The sequence below is a fragment of the Triticum dicoccoides genome, chromosome 7B (assembly GCF_002162155.2).
Source record: "Triticum dicoccoides isolate Atlit2015 ecotype Zavitan chromosome 7B, WEW_v2.0, whole genome shotgun sequence".
Taxonomy (NCBI): domain Eukaryota; kingdom Viridiplantae; phylum Streptophyta; class Magnoliopsida; order Poales; family Poaceae; genus Triticum; species Triticum dicoccoides.
The window spans coordinates 607,838,173-607,860,693 of record NC_041393.1 but is presented as its reverse complement, the minus strand read 5'-3'; the positions used below and the strand labels follow the sequence as shown (position 1 = coordinate 607,860,693).

Genomic DNA, 22,521 nt, shown 5'->3' with positions numbered 1-22,521 from the left:
ATGCTCGATGGTATGGTTGGGCTGCTGGGTGGAGAAGGGTATGCTCAGCAGAGCGGCCGAGTTGTGGGGGTTGGAAAGGGTATGCTCGGCAGAGCGGTCGGGCTATGGGGGTTGGGAAAGGGTATGATTAGCCTGGTTGTTGAGCGGTGGGGTAGGGGAAGGGTATGACTAGCCAGGCGGCCCGACCGCGATGGTGTATATGGGAAATTATGCCTCTCTGGGAAAAAATTCATAAATGGTTCAGCGGATTGAAGCAAACTTTGCCTCAATTCCGTAAATGAAAATTCATATCCAAAAACTCATAATTAACACCTGGTCCATCCTTATCTCCACATGGCACACTGACTGGATTATGTCGTAAGTGAGCTCAACGTAAGAGTACAAGCAAGAAAACGAAGACACTGAGTGGAGTATAATGGCATACTCCTTTTTAAATATTATTATTGGGCTTGTTTGATACCATTTGGAATAGAACAACCCTGCCACATTCAACTGCTCCCACTGAACAAACAAATGACACCACACACAAGCCCATGTGCTCACAAGTTGGTGAAACGTCATCCTAGCCCCCGGCCCTGTTGAGCAAAACGTGCCTGCGAACCCTAAACTCGAGATGCAATCGTGAGAACTAATCAATGGGTTTCATCGAATGCTTCTTCACGCGCACTATAAGTAGGAGAAAATCATCAAGCACAAGCAGAATATCACATTGATACGATAAGATATCACACAGCGCCTACTCAACTCATTCATGCAACCTCTCAACAATTTCGCTGTATATACTACCCCAACCTAGCCTGCAGCCGTTGCTCCTTGCGCATTTGCTGATCGAGGAGACTCGATCGCCATGGCTGCTGCGACGTTGCTCTTGGTGCTCACGGTCGTCGCCCTCTGCTCCGGTCACGGCGAGGCTTTCGACCCTAACCCTCTCCAAGACTTCTGCGTCGCCGACACCACGTCCAAGGGTAAGCAAAATACCGTGATGTGGCTTCTACATGAAAATGTGATCATCTATGGTGATATACGCGTGTGTATGCCTGCCTACAGTGCGCGTGAACGGGGTGGCGTGCAAGGACCCGGCGGCGGCGGTGGCGGACGACTTCTTCTTCGCCGGCGCGGACAGGCCCGGCGGCGGCGCGGCGAGCAAGCGGTACGGGTTCTCGGCGCTGACGGTGCAGATCCCGGGCCTGAACACGCTGGGCGAGTCGCACGCCCGCGTGGACGTGGCGCCGGGCGGCGTCTTCCCGCCGCACTACCACCCGAGGGCGGCGGAGACGGCGCTGGTGCTGGAGGGCTCCGTCTACTTCGGCTTCGTCTCCTCCTACCCGGACAACCGGCTCTTCGCCAAGGTGCTCCGCAAGGGCGACGTCTTCGCCGTGCCCCAGGGGCTCGTGCACTTACTCTACAACAACGGCACCGCGCCCGCCGCCATCTACGCCTCCCTCAGCAGCCAGAACGCCGGGCTGGTGCTCCTCGGCGACGCGCTCTTCGCCGGGGCCATCCCCGACGACCTCCTCGCCAAGTCGCTCCTGACGGACAGGCACACCGTCGGGAGCATCCGGGCCAACTTCCGGCGGTCTTGATGCATGCATGGCCCCGCGCGATGTTCCAATCTCCTCCTGTATTGTCTGCGGGCACAAGAATTTGCAACCGTTCCTTTGCAATAAATAAACATCTGCGCTGGATTTCGAAATAAGATATCGGTAATCGTAATGGGCGAACGTTCGCTCTGTACCTCCCACACGTGTGTCTCCTTGTGAGCATGCATGTCCCTTCCTGTCACTGGTGTAGAATCAAGACTGAAGAGAGACGGACGGGCTATCCATTCCTGGAGCTCTACACCTTCTCTCCCCGGCCGTCAATGTGGCAGCTGCTTCCTCACCTCCCTGGCGGTCGCGGCGTGGACACAAACGTTGCACGGTGGGCAAGGCGAGGGACCTCGCCGGCGCCGGCCAGCATCGCCGCAAGCTGGTGACCACGAGTCCACGACCTGCATGCATCAGCTAGGGATCGATTCTCTCCGTGATGGATGATCACGATGGGAGGAATCCAATGGAGTGCTCTCTCAGGGCTAAGCCTGCTAGTAGATGTTACTTCTTCCGTTCCGATTTACTCGTCGTAGTTTAGTTCAAATTGAACTAAAACCACGATGAGTAAATCGGAACGGAGGGAATACCTTGTTGCATGGTTGGACTCTTGGGATGTTAGCTTGATGATCGAGGCAGTGGCGCAGTGTTAGTACTCGATGTAGTAGAGTTGGTGGGAGGATGATATGTATCGCCCGCAGCGTTCTTGATCAAGCGATCGCTCACGTCGGGACGCCGGCTAGCGTGGAGTGTGCCGGCAGAATATGTCGAATGGCGTAGTTACGGTTTGTGGTTTTTCTTTCTGATTTAATTTTTTAATTTTCCACTTCACCAAAAAACACCTTTCTTACAACAATTGAGAGTTCAAAAAAGTTCATGAATTTGAAAAGAATTCCACTAATCCAAAAAATGTTCGCGAATTTGAAATAAAATCATGAATTCAAAAATGTTCAAGATTTTAAAATTATTTTAAAAAAATATTTTATATACGATGAAAACTTTTTAATATAAAATGGACTCTTTTTAAGTAATACAATGAACAATTTGCAATTTGCTGCAACCAGCAATGTTGAGTAGATTCATTAGGAAACATAAGATAGACTAGGATTTGTCCTGCCTTGCCTTGTACTTCAAGTTGCTCATTATACTCCTATACATATGCACACGAGGCTAAAGCAATACATCAAACTATTCCACCAATCCTCTCTCCCTTCTAACATGGTATCAGTTTTTGGGTTCTAAACCCTAGCCGCCGTCGCTTCCGCACCCGCGCGCCGCCCCTGGGGTGGTCGGCCTCAATGACCGCCGCCGGGGGCCGCGCCGCCCGTACCTAGGGTTCGTCCGCTGGTCGTGTTGACCGGCTGCCCTAGAGAGTCTTTTCCCCGAGCCCTTCGGGGTTTTTTCTCTCCCGCCGGTCATCTTGATCGACGGTTTCATTTTGGTTTTCCGATCTAATCTTGATCGTTTTGCGTCGCCCACCGCCACCGTCGAACCCGTGCGCCTCTACTCCAACCCCGGCACGATCGGCCGGTTTCTTCACCAACCCAGCGGCCTCGCGCGTCGTCCACGCGTCTGCCCGTCGGTCGCCCCGACCCGGCGGCCTCGTGCGTCGTCCCCGCGTCTGCCCGCTGGTTGCTCCGACCCAGCGGCTTCGCGTCATGTGGCGGCCCTTCGCCGCCGCCGTTCACGCGCGGGCCCGCCGGCCCGTCGATCTACGCCGGCCGTCACCGTCCTGCTCTAATCAGGACTCCTGCATCACCCGACCCGGCGGCCTCGTGCCATGCGGCGGTCAATCATAGCCACCCTGCCGCCCGCCGTCTCCGGCTTCATCTCGGACTCCGCCGCCACCCCGTCTCCACCGAGCGGCGTCCCCGACCTCGCGCGATCAGATTGATCACCCGCCCGCCGCCGCGATCCGCCTCATCTACGCCGTGCGACCGACCTGGCCCGTAGGTTGCGCGTGCCTCCGCAGGTCCCGTGAAGATCGTTCCCGAGTTCAGCGCGTCCCTCCACCGATCGACCAACGGGCTGCTGCCCCGTGGTTCTTCTCCCGGCTGCACCGACCCGCGTCACCGCTGCATCACCCCTTCGGGCTGTAGTGCCGCGGCCCACGGTCCACCGCCGCCCCGAGGCCGTCCGCTCCTGGTCGTCCCTGTGGCCGCACCGACCCTCGCGCCGCCGTTGCGTCGCCCCGTCGGGCCGTAGCAAGCGTGGCACGCGGTCCACGCAGCCGTCCCGAGGCCGAGCCCGCCGTTGCCCCGACCTGCCCACCGCCGCTGCGTCGCCCCTCCGGGCCGTAGCACCGAGGCCCGCAGTCCACTCCGCCGTCATCGCGCGTCGACCTCCCGTGGTATGCACCGCACCGTATCCCTTGGCGCGGGAACGCCTCCGTCCGCACCGTTCCTCGTCACGTTGTCAGGGTTTTCCGCCTACTTCAAGCACCGCCGCCGCGCTCCTAATCAAGCTGCCGCCACCACCGTCAGGCCACCGCCGCTGCTTTTCTTTGGTCACCGCCTTCGCCACCCGTTAGCAGCCGCAGCCGCCCGTCCACCTCCTTCGTCTTCATCCAGCACCAGCCCGTCGTCAGCGTCGCCTTCATCTACCCCGACCACTTCGTCTACTCCGACCATCGTTGGTGACATTGGCCCCGCACCGATGGACGCCGCAACCATCGTCGAGTTCTTCTCTGCTGGCCTCTCCGACTTCTTCGACATGGCGTACAGCTCGTGCAGGTCCCAGTCTACGCATGCCCGGTGCTGGCAACACCGCCGCGTGCCTTCGTCCACGACGTGTCCCCGGACCTGGCAAGTCTGGTGCGACGCTTCATCAACTTCGTCTTCGTTCATCTACACATGCCCGGTGCTGGCAACACCGACACGTGCCTTCGTCTACGATGTGTCCCCGGGGTTGCCAACCCCGGCACGACGCGTCGTCAACATCATCTACCCTGGCGCAGCACTACTTCGACACCACTGCGCCCATGACTAACTCGACGCCTCCTTGCGCCCGCGGCTCCACGGCGACTTCCTCGACACCGGCTACCCCGACTCGACATTGACCACGACATTCTTCGCACGGCTACCTCGACCATGGCTCCACCACCCACGCTCTCGGCTACATCGACAAACGGCACAAAGGGCTACCGCCTACTTGAGCAATCTCGTCGGTTTTCACTCCAGCCACGACTTCGCGATGCATCGACCGTTACGACTGTGGGGGGTGTCCGTCAGCTTGCTTTCAGATTCTTCTCCAGTCTCACCGTCTGTGTCGCTACCGTTGTGAGTCAGTGGGGGGATGTTGAGTATATTGATTCATTAGGAAACATAAGATAGACTAGGATTTGTCCTGCCTTGTCTTGTACTCCAAATTGGTCATTATACTCCTATATATATGCCCACGAGGCTCAAGCAATACATCAAACTATTCCACCAATCCTCTCTCCCTTCTAACAAGCAATAAGCAAGTATTTTGGTAGAACACTTGTTGGGCAAGGTGTCTTCCATGAACGACAACGAAAGGGACGGACAATACCTGAGGTGTGAAACAAACCAGGGAGTGCAACAAAAGCGAAGTAAAAGACACCTGGATGGAGCGGTGGTTGTCCGGTAAGAGCATCTCCAGTCGCGCCCCCAACAAGGCCCCTCAGGCGACTTTTCGGCCGCCGGCGCCAAAATATCGGCTCAGTCGCGCCCCCAAGGGCCCATTTTTCGCCGGCTCGGGCCGAAATTGGCGCCGGTGGACCCAACCCGAACCCGGCGCGCTGGGGGGCGCTCAGGGGCGTCGGGCGAACCGTTTTTGGCACGAAAGAGCCGCGAGCCAGCCGCATCAGCGACACCGCCCGCCTTGTCTTCTCCCGACGCCTTGGTTTCCCGCGGGGAATCAATGGCAAGGCTGCCGCCGGTCAGCTTTGCCATTGATTCCTCACGGGCGGCGCGTCACGAGACGGCGCGCCGACGCCTCCCCTCCCTTGGACGCGTACACACGGGCGTGGCCCAGCTATATATGGCCTCGCTCGCCTCTGGTGAGTGCCACCTCTCCCGAGCGCCACCGCCGAGTTCTCCCCCAGCCCTCCCTCTCCCGAGCCGCCGCCCAGCCCCCTCCATCTCCCTCCCCTTTCCCGATGGCCGAACGCTTCCCCGGTGACGAGGCGGCCGCCAACGGCTTCGTCCGCCGCTCGCTCCGCGAATAGGAGTCGTAGCTCCTGTTCCAAGCGAACATCCCGGCGCCGCCGGACATGCGTGCTGGGCCGACGGGCTGGAGGCTCAGCAACGGGGGAGTGCCCATTCCCCCATTGCCCGACGCCGTGGCCAAACCCTCGTACTTCGCTGACGAGGTCGAGGTCGTGCGTGCTTCCCTCGCCGACACCCAGCTCTCCCTCCCCCAGTACACCGCCGACAACCACGCGGCTTGGGCGGCGTACTTCGAGCGGCGTCAGCAGCAGCGGCTCGCGTCCACCAACGGCGCGCCGGTGGTCGGCGACCTGAAGAACAGCGAGGGGCGGCACCTGTGGTGGGGCGCCCCCGGCCGCACCCTTGAGGGTGTGCTGACGCACCTCGAGGGCGTCAACAACCCGCCATTGGCGTACCACCCCGGCGAGGGCGGTCGCCCCGGCGCACCACCGACGCGACGGGCAATGGGCGCCAAGGAGGTTCGGCGCCTCCTCCTCCTCTTCCTCCTCGCGCTCCTCCTCCCACTCCTCCGGCACTCCAATGTTGCTCGACGTCAAGGCCGAGCCAGCGGCGGAGACGCCGCTTGGCCGCCGCACTCGCAGCACTGGCATCGTCATCAACAAGGGCGGCCGGCGTGCCTCCTCCTCGGCTCCTCCTCCGCACTTCGTCAAGCCAAAGACGGAGCCGGGGCTGGCGCCGGTGAAGACGGAGCCGGGGCTGGCACCGGTGAGGAAGGAGCACGGCGAGGAGGTCGAGCTCGACGACGACGCGACCCTTGAATGGGCACGCCAGGACTCCCTAAAGATGGTGAGGGAGCGCCAGTGCGCCACCCTGCGGCGCTTTGCACAGCGCCGTCGAGGCCGCGACGAAGGAGGGGTCGTCATCATCGACGACAGCGACGACGACGACGCGCCGCCACCGCCACCAGCCCGCCATGGCGACGCCGGGGAGGGGTCCAGCAGGTGCGCCCGCGTCAAAGAGGAGAAGGCCGACGACGGCGGTGATGACGCCGACTACTCGGCGTTCAGCAAGTTTTTTTATTAGTTTACTATGCATGTAATGAAAATCCGTGAACATGTCTAATATATGCCGAAATTTGTAGTGTTTAAAGCCGAACTTCGTCGAACTTCGGCTAAATTTGCTATGTTTTTAATTATTTTTTTGAACGCGCCTGGGGCGGCCCTGGGGTGGCGGCTGGGGACCAACTCGCCCCAGGCCCATTTTTTGCGCCGGGTCACCCCCAGGCGGCGATTTTAGGCGTCCCCAAGGGGGCAACGGCTGGAGATGCTCTAAGAACTAGGTGACGACCAAAGTGGTTTAGAGGCGTCGGTGTTCTTGGTGGGTGCAGATACAAAGCAATGGGAGGGACGGAGTGGGGGAAGTGCTCCGGGAGGGGGCGGTTTGTGTGGGCCGGGTGTGTCGTGGTCCAGTGTGATGCAGTTCGGACACACGCAAACCTCCTCCGGGCTTCTTTCCGGTTTTGGCGGAATTGGACATGCGGACCGGTCCGTGGACGTGATCGGCTTTGGAGGGCACAAAGTGATCGGAGAGCATGGTCCAGACATTTACAGGTGGTTTGATGCATGGCGTTGGAGATGCCCTTACTACACAAACGTGTTAGTGAAAAAAGCATATTCAACATCGTTACATCTTTCATGAAAAAACTAATCGTCCATAGTTCTTGGTATGGACCGACCAAGCTGGTTCGTAGTTACCCTCAGACCTGACAATTAATTCACGAAATAATTAAAATGGAGGACTGTAGGCTGTAGCCTGGCTGATGCATGTATGTACAGTATTACTTGCAGGCTGCACAAACTCCACCTTCCATGCAAAAGTAAAAGAGTTTCACAGCGGAAATAAAAAGAAGCACTGTCGGCTGAGCTTTTCATTCTCGGCTCGGCATTAGATTGGAGAAGGAAAGCATGCCTGGAACGCGCGAAGATGATGGAAACAAATTAAAGAGCGTTGTGGGATAGATTGATCCTTTTTCTTTCCTTCTTTTCAGGCTAGTCAATGTGTACGTGCAATGCACGTTGATTTGAAAGTATATTAGGTGCATGCAGATATTAAGTAGGATATTACTTGCGTGTTTTTTTTTTTTGACAAAAGAGAGCATTCTCTCCGATTTCCATTAACAGAAATCACCATGTCTTACTACAAAGCAGAAAGAAAAACTAAAAGACATAACATAATACTCCACTCCCCTAACAAAATACTTTCTCGCCAAATTGAGGAAGGGGGAGAAGCCATCCCTTTTCCCTCCCGAAACCTTGAAAGGCAAGAAGAAACCTACGGGAGTGGTCCGAGGTCTGAATTCAGAGAGAATTCAGCCCCCAGAATGCTTACAACTCTGTTATTAAGAACAGAGGCTTACACCAGGATAACAGTCTTATCATAGATTCTTGCAAGACCACACGTTGTCTGAAAAGAAAAATCAAGCAAGCAAGAATGAAAATGGCAGAAGTTTCTTTCGTCGCAGCAACAGGGTCCTCCTGTAGTCACCCCTGAATTCTTCCAGTCTTCAGGCGCCACCCATGAGCTGCTTTGAATACTTCTTCCGCCACCTTACTTACTTGCTTCACTCCAGCCTCCATCAGCTTACTTCTTGCGGGATTTGTCTGCAAAATATTTCAATCATTTAAATTCTTGAGAACAGAGTAACAGGAACACAGGGGTCATTTACCCTATTGTTGTCAAAAATAACATTGTTTCTTACTTTCCAAGTAGTCCAGCAAATCGCTGAAACACCTATCATGACCAAACTTTTTTCATCTTTTCCAAATGTATTTACCCAGGTTTTCATAACAGCATCCAGGGTTTCTGGAATGTCTCTCAGATTGAAAGCACATTTTAAGATGTTCCACAATAATCTAGCAACTGAACAAGACAAAAAAAGGTGATTTATATTCTCTTTACGTCCATAGAAAGGACATTTATCATCTCCTTTCCACCCCTATGAAGCAGATTATCTTTTGTAAGAATACTTTTTCTCAGAGCCAACCACATGAACACCTTGATTCTGGGTGGCATTTTAATCTTCCACATATACAAGTGTGGATACTTGACACCATTTTCAATCAGGTGTCTGTAAAAGGATTTAACAGTATAAATTCCTTTTTCATTCAAAGACCATTTTATTTCGTCTTTATCTCCATTCAAAGTCACTGATCTACATGCTTATCTAATATGTCCTCATAGCTCTCTAGCATCTCCTAATAAAGTTCTTATAAATTGTAGATTATCTAGACCAGTGTCAAAAACTTCTTTAACTGTTTTCTTTTTATCAAAGCAAAGATCATACAGCCTAGGGAAATTTTTGCTTAGTGGAGCAGTACCAATCCACCAATCTTCCCAAAAACGAAGCTCTATCTCCACTCCCAATTCTAAATTTGCACAAAGAAATAAAATGGTCTCTGTGTTTCAATATATCCCTCCAAAACTGGGAACCTCCCTGTTTGGCCTGAACAGTGCCCAGATTTCTATTCTTAATATATTTTCCCAAACGATGTCTTGCCATAGCCCCTCAGTTGTGTATAATTTCCACCACCATTTACATAGCAATGCTTTGTTCGTACATGCAAGATTTTGGATCCCCAAGCCCCCCATATCTTTTGGCCTACACACCTCAGACCATTTTACCAAATGGTATTTTCTTTTTTGATCACTTTCTTGCCATAGAAGTCTGGCTCTGAAAAAATCCATGCGTTTTTCAACCCTAATGGGGAGCCCATAGAAGGACATCATAAAATAGGGTATGCCTGTGAGGGCTGACTGAATCAATGTAACTCTCCCTGCACTGGCCAGCAATCTGCCTTGCCAAGTTTCACATTTTTTCTCCATCTTAGTCTCTGGAGGCTTCCAATGTTTGTTACCAATTCTATTCTTATCTATAGGTAGCCCTAAATATTTCATGGGCAAGGCACCCACTGGGCATGTGAAAATTCTAGCATATTCATCTTTTTTATCAACTGCCTCTCCAAATGGAAAAAGCTCACTCTTATGAAAATTGATCTTCAAACCAGACATTTGCTCAAACAAACATAAAATATATTTCAAATTGTGTGCACTTTCTATATCATCTTGCAAAAGAAAGATGGTATCATCTGCATATTGTAACATATTGACCCCATTTGGTATGTATTCATTTAGGACCCCCTTGACCAGTCCATTTTCTCTGGCTTTATCTAACATAATTGTCAGGGCGTTAGCAGCCATATCAAAGTTCAGAGGGGATAATGAGTCCCCCTGTCTCAAGCCTTTATGAGTTATAAAGTATTTCCCTAGATTATCATTAACCTTGACACAAACTTTCCCCCCTCTAACCGTCTCCATGACCCAATCAATCCATTTATCTGGGAATCCCTTCAATTTCAGCATTTGGAAGAGGAAGGACCATTTAATTTTGTCATAGGCCTTTTCAAAATAAATTTTCAGAAGCATAGCACTTTATTTTTTCTTTTTTATGCTATTCAAAGCCTCATGAAGGACCAGAACTCCCTCCATAATATACCTGCCCTTAACAAAAGCAGTTTGGACAGGAGAAATAACATCATCAGCTACCAAGTTCAGCATGTTCATCAACACTTTTATGATGATTTTAAAGCAAACATTCAGTAAGCAGATTGGCCTGAATTTCTGAATCTGATTAGCATCTGCCCCTTTTGGGACTAGGGTTATAATCCCATAATTTAATCTACTAATATCAATTTTCCTATTGGCAAAGTCATCTAACATAGCTTTTAGATCCAATTTCACCAGATCCCAATAATGCTGATAAAATTCAGCAGTGAAGCCATCTGGTCCAGGAGATTTATTGTGTGCCATTTTAAAGACAACCTTCTTGATTTTCTCCAGAGAAAATTCCTCTACTAATTTTTTTTCATAATCCTTTTGAATCCTAATTGGATTATCAATATTAAGTGAAACAGAAGAATTATGTGGTGGACCAAATAGGTTTTTGTAGAAAGTGGTGATATATTCTATCAAGTTTTTATCCCCTTCAATTATCCCCTCAACTTGCTCTAGTCTGTTGATTTTGTTCCTCCTAAGTCTCCCATTAGCCTTGGCATGAAAGAATTTAGTATTACTGTCCCTCTCTAGTATCTCATCAATTTTGGCTCTTTGTCTCCATTTAGCCTCTTCTTGTTTAAGAAGTCTATCAAGCTGGGCTCTTAAATCAATATGCTCTCTTCTATCAGCAGATGTAAGGCCATTAACCTCACAATTTTTATCAATAATATCCAGTTTAAGCAGGATATCTTTCTTTAGTTCAGAATACCATGCATTCATATTCCTGTTCCACCCTTTAAGTTTAGGTCTTAGATTTCTAAACTTACCCAACAGTCTATCTATGATGTCCCCCTTAATGGTAGGATCATTCCATACTTTCTGCACTATTTCATCAATCCCTTCTCTCAAAAACCAGGCATTTTCAAATCTGAAAATTGGCTCAGTTTTTGGAAATCTCCAGAGTCCAAGTAAAGGGGAGTGTGATCAGACTTCTCTTTGGTCAAAGCTGTTACTTGGGTTACGGGGTATGTCTCTTCCCACTCATTGCTACATAGTATCCTATCTAGTTTCTCAAAAGTAGGCTTGTGCATATTATTCCCACAAGTGAATTGTCTCCCATTCATATCAAGCTCTCTCACTCCAGCTTGTTCTAAGATAGCATTGAAAAGAAAGCTCCAATGCCCAGGGGATCCTGGCTTATTTTTCTCACTAGCTTTTCTAATAATATTGAGGTCACCTCCAATCAAAATTGGATTAACACTGTTTTGAAATACTCTGGATAACTCAGCCAGGAATAAAGCTTTTCTTTCTGGTTGTGCATCTCCATAGATCACTACTAAATCCCAAATAAACCTATTTTTAATATCTTGGACTATCATTTTTATGTGATAGTCTCCCTCATCTTGAGAAATCACATCTAAAGTGGTATAATTAACCCCCAACAGAAGGCCACCAGATTTCCCCCTTGCTGGAGTAAAATGCTAGTGGAAATCCCTCCCTGCACATATTTGTTGTAAATCATTCCTAGAGAATTGTTGTCTCATGGTCTCTTGTAGACCCAAGAAATCAACTCTCATATCCATGATCATCTCCCTCAAGAATCTTTTTCTGATATCTCCCCCAAATCCTCTCACATTCCAAAAAATACCCCTCATCTTTTTTCTTTTTCTTCCTATTAGAAGATTCTAGGGTTTTGATAGCAGAGGCAATTTTAACTCCAGAACCTCTGGTAGTTTTACCTCTTCTCTTCTCTTTTTTTGATGAAAAGAGTTCTTTAATTAATTCCCATTCTTCATTCTCTTCCTCAGCTCTCTCATTTTCCCCACCCTCTAACAAATCTTCCAAAGAATGTTCTCTAGTATCAATGATATTATGTTCCTCAGGTAGAGAGGTTTGTTTCTGATTATTATTATAATCTGCTAACCACATATCAATCCTTGCCTGTTAAACCATTTTTATCAATTCCAAGTTATGATTAACAATGTCAGGTTTATTTCCCAAACTAAACCCAACCCCCTCAGCAATCTGCTGCAAGATATTATTGGATCTAGAGATGATATCAGAAGGAGTAAACTCACCATAGTTGTTTTTCTGAGCTACTCCCTCTTTAGCCAAATCAGTGATTTTCTTGTCTTCTTTGCCTTTCAGTCTAGTACATCTTCTCAACTCTTCTTCTTCCTGGGATTCCAGTTCTCCTATGCCAGCCTTCTTGATTTTTGTTTCAAAAGATTCTGTTTCCTGACTAGCAGTGTAATCCACAGGCTCCATATATCCTAGCCCAACAGTCTGTTCCATTAGTTCCAAGTCTTTCATCCCCTCTCCTCCTTCCAATCTGCCTTCTGATGCTATTCCTCCCTCGGTGTCCTCTTTTTCATCTTCTCTTCCAATATTTTTCTCTCCTGACTGTGACCCTCTCACCTCTTCACTTGCTTTCATATTGATTTGCAGTAGTTCATGTTGTCTCTTGACCTCGATGATGTCCATTTCCTTCCTTTTTTTCTCCTCCAGCATAAGTTGAGCAGTCCGCCTTGCTGCAAGTTCCTCTACTTTTTGAAGTCTAGCCTTCAAACTTTCTTCTTCACCCTGGCCCTCTCCATCAAACCTTGTTCCTGAATTTTCCTTGAGCAACTCATTTTTCTCCTACTTTAAGCACCACTTGTTCATATTGTTTCAACCCCAAACTCCCCAAGCTAACAAAGGACTTCCCAGACTCAGATTGTTTACTTTTTTTTCTGTATCTCATTCTCCCTCTGTGTTTCAGAGCTCTCCAGATCAAGATAGTCAAAGATTTTTCTTTTATTCCCTTCTTCAAACTTGTACCAACCATGTTCTGCTATGGAATCAAACTCAAAACCAATATCATAAAGCAGCAAATCTTTAGTAGTTATCTCAGTGCCAGCAGGAATTTTATGTAAGTCCCTCACTCCCACCTTCACTCTAATTTCTTCTTTAGAGTAAATGTGTTCCATGTCTACTTCAACCTCTGGCCCCAGAGCTGAACCAATTTCACATGCACCCAGATAATGCCTCAAGGTGTCAGGACCCCCCCCCCCACATCTTGATTCAAACTGAATGAAGTTTTCCTTTTGCTTTATCATCTGGACTCTAGAAGTCAACTTCCACCATAGCCCCAGTGCCAAGCAGGGTGAATTTGCCAAAGTTCTTCAGCTCCACCAATTTGGCCTTGCTAGGAAATCTCATAAGGAAAGTTTTTGGACTCTGAAACTTGGCTCTTCAGGTCCACCCCCAATCAAACATTTTGCTGAAGCCATAGGCCACCGTGGTGTCATTCAGCTGTCCCTCTTGCACAGTAACCAAGGCCATGGGGTTAATGTGCTCTGTAGCTACAATCTCCTTGGTGTTCTGCACCAGAAGACATCCCAACCCCCTGGCTCCATAGCCAACATATTTGGCAACTAGTTTGGGCTGTTTCAGAATGGTGCATTCTTCAGTATTGTGAGATGGCCTCTGGCAAACCACACAGAAGACCTAATTTTTGCAATCACTTTTTACATGCCCCTGTTCTTTGCATTTAACACAGAAAAGTTTCTTGGGGTTTCATATTTCTTTCTTTTTAGCTGTCTCTTTAACTCCCTCCACTCTAGCACCTACTTGTGGCTGCAGAGTTTCCTGCTTTGGCATATTGGACAAGAGAAATTGATACTGTTGTGCCATTTGTTCTTGAGGCATGAAACCAAACTGCCCAAGCCCCATCCCCATTGGCACAACCTAAGGGAAACCACTGTTGCTCATCATACGAAATTCTCCTGCCAGCTGCACTGGTCCTCCCTGCGTCCCCAATTGTGCAATATTTGTATTAACCCCAGATCCACTCTCCTGTCTGTTTTCACTCATCCCAGCCTGGTATCTTTCCTGTTGATTCCCACCTCTGTTTGATGCAAATCTGCCAAACTTATTGTCTCCATCTCTACCACTCCCAGTGGATTTCCCATCCCCACCAGAGCCACTGCTATTGGTCCCTGATCCTCCTCTGAAACTCCCCTCTTTGTTCCTCCAACCGTATCCATCTAGTTCTCTCTCTTCTTGTCTATTCAAACCTCTCCCAAAACTCTCAGATCTGCCATAAAAGTTACCTCTTCCTCCTGGATTAGTTCCTCTTCCAGGCCTTGGCCTCCAACTCTCCTATCTTCCAGCCATAGCTTCTTCTTCTTCCCAAAGCAGTTCCCTCTTCACCACTTCCTCCTCTTCACTAGTCGCCGCCAAGGTTTCACTAGGGTTTGGTAGGTGGAGGAAATCGGGATCAGTGATGAAGGATGGGATCCCCCCCCCCTATATATAGGCCAACTCCCCCACTATCTGCAACTGGGCTTTTTATGCACACCCCACTACTGGGCCACTTTCTTCCAGAGCCCACCTGGTCATCCTCTTTTTCCTCCACACTGCCCCTCCATTCCACCTACACTTTTTCTACTCCTATTTCGTGTCTTTTTTTATAATCCTGACTTTCCTCCATTGCTTCTTCCAGCATGAAATTTTCTGGGATATTGTTCATCCTAATTTTCCTATCAGCTAATGTTTCTTCATACAGAATTATGTCTCTCTTATCAATTCTATTATCCTTAACCTCACAATCCTCATAAACATTATCTATATCTGACAAATATTCAGGAAATCTGGGCAGATCCCATATCTTGGGTATCTTATTCCTAATCCTGATCAATGCCATATCAATTTTTTGCTTATGGAACCCCCCCCCCCCATTGGGTGAATCAATGTGAATGAGTTCATTTTGATTTATACCTTTCTGTTTTTCATCCCCAGTTTTTCCATTTTTAAGCAGGAGGCTCTGAACATAAGTGTTCATCCTCTTTTTCAACCTACGATTAACTCGTCTAATTCGACGCTGAGTATCAATATCCCCCTAACTAACCTCACAATTGCAAGTGTGTGTCAGGTACTTATGGACAGAGGGATGGATCATACCTGAGATATTGAGATCCTCGTCAGAAACATCATCTAAATCCTCACTAGCTAGTACCCAAAAGCGGTTGCCATCTAGCAGGGGATTCAGACTCTGTTCCCGGCGAGGCGTGCCGAACAGCGAGGCTCTGGAGTCTCCGATGTTGATGGTGCTGCGGCGAGACGAGCAGAGCGACGCAGCGCCCCCGCCGCCTCCTGCGGTGCCTGATCCACCGGATCCTCGCGGATCTCGATCGGAGCCATGGCCGACCCCGGAGCGGGAAGGGCCAGGACCCCCTCTCGAGGGTGAAGCGCCGATTCCCTCATGGCGGGGGCGAGGTTTGCGGTCGCAAAGATGGTGAAGGCCACCCACTTCCTCACCACCGCCCTCACCGGCGAGTCTACCTGATCCGCCGCCCACATTGGCACCTGCAGCGGATGCTTGCACCCTCCGCACCCGAACAGCGATCTCTCCTCCTCCTCCTTCAGATTCTCTACAATCGCCTCCGCATCCGCATACATCTCGCGCTTGCTCAAGTACCAGGCCCCGATCTCTCTCAGGCGGATCCGCAGGCGCGCATCCCTGCCCGCGAACCTCTGCATCTTCTCTTCGTTGATTTCCACAATCTCCGTCATGCGCTCGAGCAGGCAGAGTAGAGGATGAGGCATGCTGGAGAGGAAGAGTGAGATGGGGAATAACCCGAGCGGATTTCTTCGATCTTAATCCCCCCTCCGCCTTAATTGCTCTCGCACCGGCCGCATTTCCTCCTTCGCCGTCTCCCGAGACGTCGCCCCCGCCGGTGATGTCCTCCTCGATGTGCGCAACGTGACAGGGGAACGCAATCGTAGCCCCAGGAGCCAACACAAACCCGCCCCCGACCGCCTATCAACCGTGCATCCGTGCTCATCGATGAGGCGCACCGTCGTGGTGTGCGGGTGCAGCACCACCACGCTCCGGTGGTACTTAGGGATCGTCACCGATTTTAGATCGGCGGCGAACCACACCGACCACCGTGCCGTGACGGCCTCACAAAACGTGATATTACTTGCGTGTTGTTATGTGATTACCACTATATTTGGCATGAAATTAACTGCATGCTAAACGTGTTGAGCGCTCGACAATGAAGCAGTCTAGGTCGTTCGATTGACATGATTTGATGGTCAAGATTAATTGGATCTGCCCCTTTGGGTCTTTTTATATTGGTATAGATGAGGGGAATATTTTTTTCATTTTTACTTTTACAAAGTTACTGTGTTTTGTTCTCTCTCTCAAGCAAAATTATGTTTATTCTCCCTTAAAAATTGATGTGCCAATTAGTGTTGATTCTGTTCTCCTCCACCGAACAGTTTGCTTTAGGTCTCGACTTTTATTCCACACTGAATGTGTTGATTTTGTTGCGAGGTATGGCTTCCTTCCCTTCCCTGTCTTGCTATTGGTTTGGGAGGTGGTTTTTGTACTGGGACAAAAACGGTTGAAACTGGCAAGCCCCTAGATATGATACATATTTAAACCAGACAAAATTATTGATGAGCAGAGAAACACAATGAAACATGATGATGCACTGTGAAACACCACGAACCCCGGTAAAAATGATATCACACTACTTTAGGCCTATTTATTTTGGCAGTGTCTCTCATAATTAAGCTGCCCCACCCCTAGCTCATCCCATAATCTGCCACCTTAATTGTTTTAAGCTTCTAAACTAGTAAGCGATAAACAAACTTAGAAACCCAAACAAATTGGAGGAGCAACTTATGGGAGAAGCCACCAAAAATATTGGCCCTTAACGTAACTTGTAGTCTTTTGAAATTCACTTGAAACAATCTGAACACACTTACACACAGTGAAACATTATGTGCCCTTTTGAACACGGTGAAACCAGATGAAACTATTTTGGAACTTGTGTAGCCTTCAACAAATACTTGTTGAAACCACACACATGCTAGCACACACCAATAAAAATATATGCTTTACGTGATATTTTTAGCGAAATAGAAACACCATGATGAACAAAGAACACAGTAAAACATCATGATGCACAATGAAGCCTTAAGAGAGATCTGTCGTACACACAATTAAGCCTCATGAAACATATGCCTTGGTTCCAAAGAGTTTCATTTTAATTTTATCATGTTTCAAAAGTGAAATGTTTAGTTATCATAAATTAAATTGAGTATTAGTCTTATTCAAAAGATCATGCTAGGAGAAATGTAATTGTCGAAATGGATTGTAATTCCAACTTTAAAGTGTAGAAGATACTCACCATCTAAGCTTCTGCATGAAGATTAAATAGAAGACTTGGGTGTGAGAGGAGAGAGAATCTAGGTAGTCTAGATGGGAGTTGAGAAGAGCACCTGGTTGTATTTGTATGCATGGTACTGTCCGACACTAAAGCTTAAAGTAGATACATACTCCTACTGAGGCTATACAATATCGAATAATTTTATGAAACTTTGGCGGATTAAAAGGTGCACATCCTGAGAAAAAGGATGGACGGTGGATGCATAGATGGTACCATGCAGTCCATCCTAGTGCAAGATCACCATTTCTTTTGCTTAGGCTAATGCAAGATAATTAGAAACTGAGCTTTTCTGAAAGGAAAAGAACAAACAAACTAAAAACGATGGTGCACAAGCATGCATGCAAGCATGTGAGTGCAGGCCCCACATGCAAAATGCCTTTCACCATAGACCACTGACCATGCATGACATGCAAATTCACTCCTGGTTTCCATCCTTTCCTCACGGCAGGCTCGTACCAAAACAACAAAGGGCCGGCTAATAACTAAGTTTCAGAAATTAGATTGATATGGGGCTTACATAAGGGGAAAATGGAAATTATGGTCACCAGTTAGTATTGGGGTTTCATTTTTACTGCTGGAAGATAAGATCCACCATTAGTTTCCATGGACTTGGAGGGGCATGCAGTAAATTGCGTTTGAAGGCAACACACCAACAAAAGACAATGCAGGCAGAAGAAAGCAGAAAACACCCGGTTCTGCATCGGCTCAGAACCAAACAGTACCCACTTATTTTTCTTTCTGAAGATATGAATTTATCTTTGATGACATTACCATGCATGGAAACGTACGTGCTGCTACTTTGCTTTAGTCCAGTCAAGTAAAAAAGAGGAGCAGAATGAAACTGGGCACGAGATAAAAGAGCCCCCAGGCATCATTGTCTTTCTATTCTGCATATAAACTGGCGCCGGAGATCGGTGGAGGCAGAAAGCCCACACAGCTTGAACCTGCGGTCTGCACACACACACAGACACAGGCCACGGCCAGCAAGCTAGCTACTTCCTTTTTCTACTCCGGCGCCGGCGATGGATGCTTGTGGTGCTGCCGGTAGCAATGGAGCCGGAGCTGCAGGCGCGACGACCGTGGAGGTGGTCATCCGTACGCTGGTGAAGGTACACACCGTCCTCGGCTTCGGGGCCCTGGCCATATGGCGCTCTGCATCGCCACCCTCCACGACCATCTCCATCCCCTGCTGGGGAATGAGTGCGCGGCCACCGACGGGTACGCGGCTGTCATGCGGACGCATAGGCTGCTGCTCGCCCTATCGTCCGGCGCCCAGTCGGCGGCGGCGGCCACGGTGGCCGCCTTCTTTCCGAAGACCAGGAGGTTGCAAGCCGCCTTGGCCTTGGCCGTCAGCATGCAAGCCTTCAGCGTCTTCGCCTACTTCCAGCTCCTCCGTGCCTTCGCCGCTGCGGCCGTCGGCGGCTGCCCTGGGCACGTGCACGCCTATAAGGCCCAGTTCATCGTCCACGACGTCCTGCTCTGGGCGCCGCTCTACCTCAACTTCGCCCTCGTCGCCGTCGCACTCGTCCGTGCCCTCTGATTCGTAGTACATCTGTACATGTCGATCCATGCCTAGCGAGCCTGTCCACTTCCTACTTATGTTATGCCATGGTGTCTAGTAGTCTCTATAGTCTAGCTATGATCAGCACTCTTTCTGTTAGCGACTGATTAGTACGTGTGGCAAGAATTATTTATGGTTAACTAGTATAGCTAGACCCTTGCATATTACTTGTGTTTCTGCGTTTGTGTCGGAATCTGAAATCTGTTCTAGCTAGACAGATTGCTATAGCTGCTGCAATATTAATGTGTTTGTGGCCGTGGCTCCTTTTCTTCTTCTTTGTTTTTTGAGATATATGCAATGAGTAGACAGGCGAATGTGTAATGCTGCGCTCAAATGTTGCGATTAGGGTTTTTGTGCTATTTACTCAACATAAAAAGGCAATGTGGTGCATTTGTAGCTAGCTGATTGTTCCCCCTGTGTGCAATCAGCTCCGTTTACGTGTTGCTAATGTGGTGCATTTGTCTAAGTTGATGGGTTGATGCCGCGGACAATGCATGTGCATGAATGCGGCGCTATGCCAAAACAGGCAAGGCACCAGATGCAACCCCAACCGGTGTCCGTTTATAAATAGATACAACTCTGTGTGTCATTACAGACACACTATATACTTATGAAGAGACTCAATCTCCCTTATAAGATGTGATGAAACTAGCTATGTGTTGCATAAGGGCTCTGGAATATGTCTTCATGGATTGCCTTACGCCGGGAGCTCCAGATTGCCAACAAAGTTACTATCAATGTGGTGAACTTGTCCTCCAGCAGTTCTTCGTGCATTGTAAATAACCAATTCTTGCACTTGGGTCCTGGTTGCGGCACATGTGTTCCACCATGTCTCGTTGGACAGTGCTCATATGACGAGAAAGGGTTTTCCCCGTTTTATATTATATAAAGCAACCATCACCACATAACAACCGAGGCACTGATATAGACACACGCCACCACCGCACATGACACACACACACACCCAAGGCAAGATATAAAGGTGTCGGACACCGACACACCACCCCACCGACAACCAAGCAAACAACAGATGTGCAAAAAGGACCGCTTGGTGCCGACGGGGACCTCCACCATGAGCAACCACAACGAAAGGTGAAGCGGACCACAACGACGCTAGGACTCCAAAACGGTGCCTCCTAGAAGGGTACGACCACAGATAGCCGTCATCGCCCGGTCCCAAAGATCAAGTTTTCACCTGGAGCAAGACGGACGGAATGGGAATGACGTGACCAAGGCTTTGGGCTCAGACTTGCTCTCCGCCCTAACATGTACCCAGTCTCGGATGTCAAGCTATCTTGTCAACATATGGGTACACTTTCCTTATAGCTGAGATTTGTTCAGGTCGGATAGACCCACAAAATGCCCCAGCGGCAATCTCTGACATGGCCATCATAGACCAACCAAATTGTGCATGTGCCAAACTGAATACTGAAAGCTACGCATGTGAAGGTCGAAGCTACTGCACGAATCTATCATTTGGACGAGGATACAAGTGTCAGTGCCCACATCAAGGCAATCCTTACATTATGGATGGCTGCATATGTGTGTCTCTTTCAGTGTCGGTCCTAGGCCGTGGCAAAAGATGTGGCGGTCTAGGGCCCATCTTAAATAAGGGCACAATATATCTATATATTTAAATAAAGTGCAAAAAAATTGGTTTGCAAAACAAAAACCAACATAGAAGGGGCCATATCCCCCCCCTCCCCTCCTCGGCGGACTTCACCATGTTGTATTTATTCAACAGTTATTTATAGTTGAATACATTATAATCATTATTTGCATCATATAACCACATATAGATGATTGTATTGAGACTTTATTTGTCAACTAAAATTATGTTTTTATGTTAATGCCTTTATATGTTTCATAATATACGATATATGTTATTGAACGTCTATATGTTAATATGTTAATGTTCATTGTGCCTCAATCGCACTAGGGCCTCTATAATGATAGGGCCAGCCCTGTCCCTACAACACCCATCCACGTCGTCACCTTTTCAAAATAACTTAGAAAGAGATTACCTCAGGTAACTTGATTAAAAGTAGTAATAGCATGGCATACATCAATTAGATTTCATTTTCAATAACTGTTAACATGGAACAGGGAATTTTTTGAGAGGGGGGGGGGGGAGATTTTGTTCTCGTGATAGTCTAAAATAAATACATCAATTAGGTGCAACAGGGTATATATATATAGTATAAATATTTCTTTGTGGAGTAACACTATGGCTTCTTTCTTATGCAAGCAAAATACAATTAGAACATTTGATTACATATTCGATTGCCGCAGTATATTTTCAGACTTTCCTCCCACTTCAAGAATATTAAATTCAGCATAGCAATAACTTTAAGATCTCCCCCCAAAAAAAACACCTTTAATATCAGCACTTTCTGTAATAAAACACTTGTGATAACTATCTCATAACTCTGACACATTGCTTTCTTCATCGCTTCATCATTTAGATAAACGGCAAAATGAAAGGTCGTGTCTGAGCTGAAAAAGAAAATAGAAAACTCATTCATCACTACATATTGTGTTATGTATGTATGCCCGCGAAATCATGATCATCACATTGGGATGATAAACACAAATGACCTGTTAACTGAAGCACTGGACCTCTGAAAATTATCTTTCAGATGTAAGGCACGAAGAATCAAACAAATATGAAATATAATTCTTTACTTATATTCATTAAAAAAGTAGGACTACCACGAGCATTAAACGTTTATACCCATTGTTCCTAGTTTGACGAAGTACAACCATTAGTATGAACCAATCAGATAACTGTTGGAATTATCATCCCGCAGTTCCAGCATTATACTACCAAAAATGATCATTGAAGGTGGCTGTGGTACACGGTTGATGTCCCAAAATTTAAAAAAAAACTGAAATTTCATGATAGGGTGTGTGGCACACAGGAGTCCAATCACTAGTAGAAAAGAGGGCTTTGGTCCAGGCCGGGTTAGCCCATTAGTCCCGGTTCAGTCCAGAACCGGGACTAATGGGGGCATTAGTACCGGTTCGTGAGCCCAGGGGCCACGTGGGCCATTTGTCCCGGTTCGTCTGGACTTTTTAGTTCCGGTTGGTGCCACGAACCGGGACTAAAGAGTGCGATGCACATTAGTACCGGTTGGTGCCACGAACCGGTACTAATGGGGTTTGAGGCATTAGTACCGGTTCATGGCACGAACCGGTACTAATGGGGTTTGAGGCATTAGTACCGGTTCATGGCACGAACCGGTACTAAAGGTCCCATTTTCAAACTCTACCCCCCCCCCCCCTTGGGGATCGCCTTTTCAGTATAAAAAAATAAAAGAAAATGATGAAAATGTCAAAAAAATAAAAGAAAATAAGTTTCCCATGTGATATGTGGTCTAGTTGTTGGGAAAATTTGCAAATGTGAATTTTGACTTTATTTGCAAAATCTCTCTAGAATTTAGTAAAATGGGCATAACTTTTGCATACTA

At 48.2% G+C, this 22,521-nt stretch overlaps 1 protein-coding gene across 1 annotated transcript; it reads left to right on the top strand.

Moving 5' to 3' along the window:
* Positions 1–797: 797 nt before the first annotated feature.
* Positions 798–2,213, top strand: LOC119340806 (germin-like protein 5-1). The gene is made up of 2 exons (XM_037612713.1): positions 798–965; positions 1,048–2,213. Exons 1-2 carry the CDS (start codon positions 848–850, stop codon positions 1,581–1,583), a joined length of 654 nt encoding a protein of 217 aa, XP_037468610.1. The 5' UTR covers positions 798–847; the 3' UTR covers positions 1,584–2,213.
* Positions 2,214–22,521: the final 20,308 nt, after the last annotated feature.

Excerpts from the sequence above, each read along its gene's own strand:
- LOC119340806 (XM_037612713.1), top strand. The coding sequence starts at position 848 with ATGGCTGCTGCGACGTTGCTCTTGGTGCTCACGGTCGTCGCCCTCTGC. Across the intron at positions 966-1,047 it reads CGCCGACACCACGTCCAAGG|TGCGCGTGAACGGGGTGGCG; the intron begins GTAAGCAAAATA and ends GCCTGCCTACAG.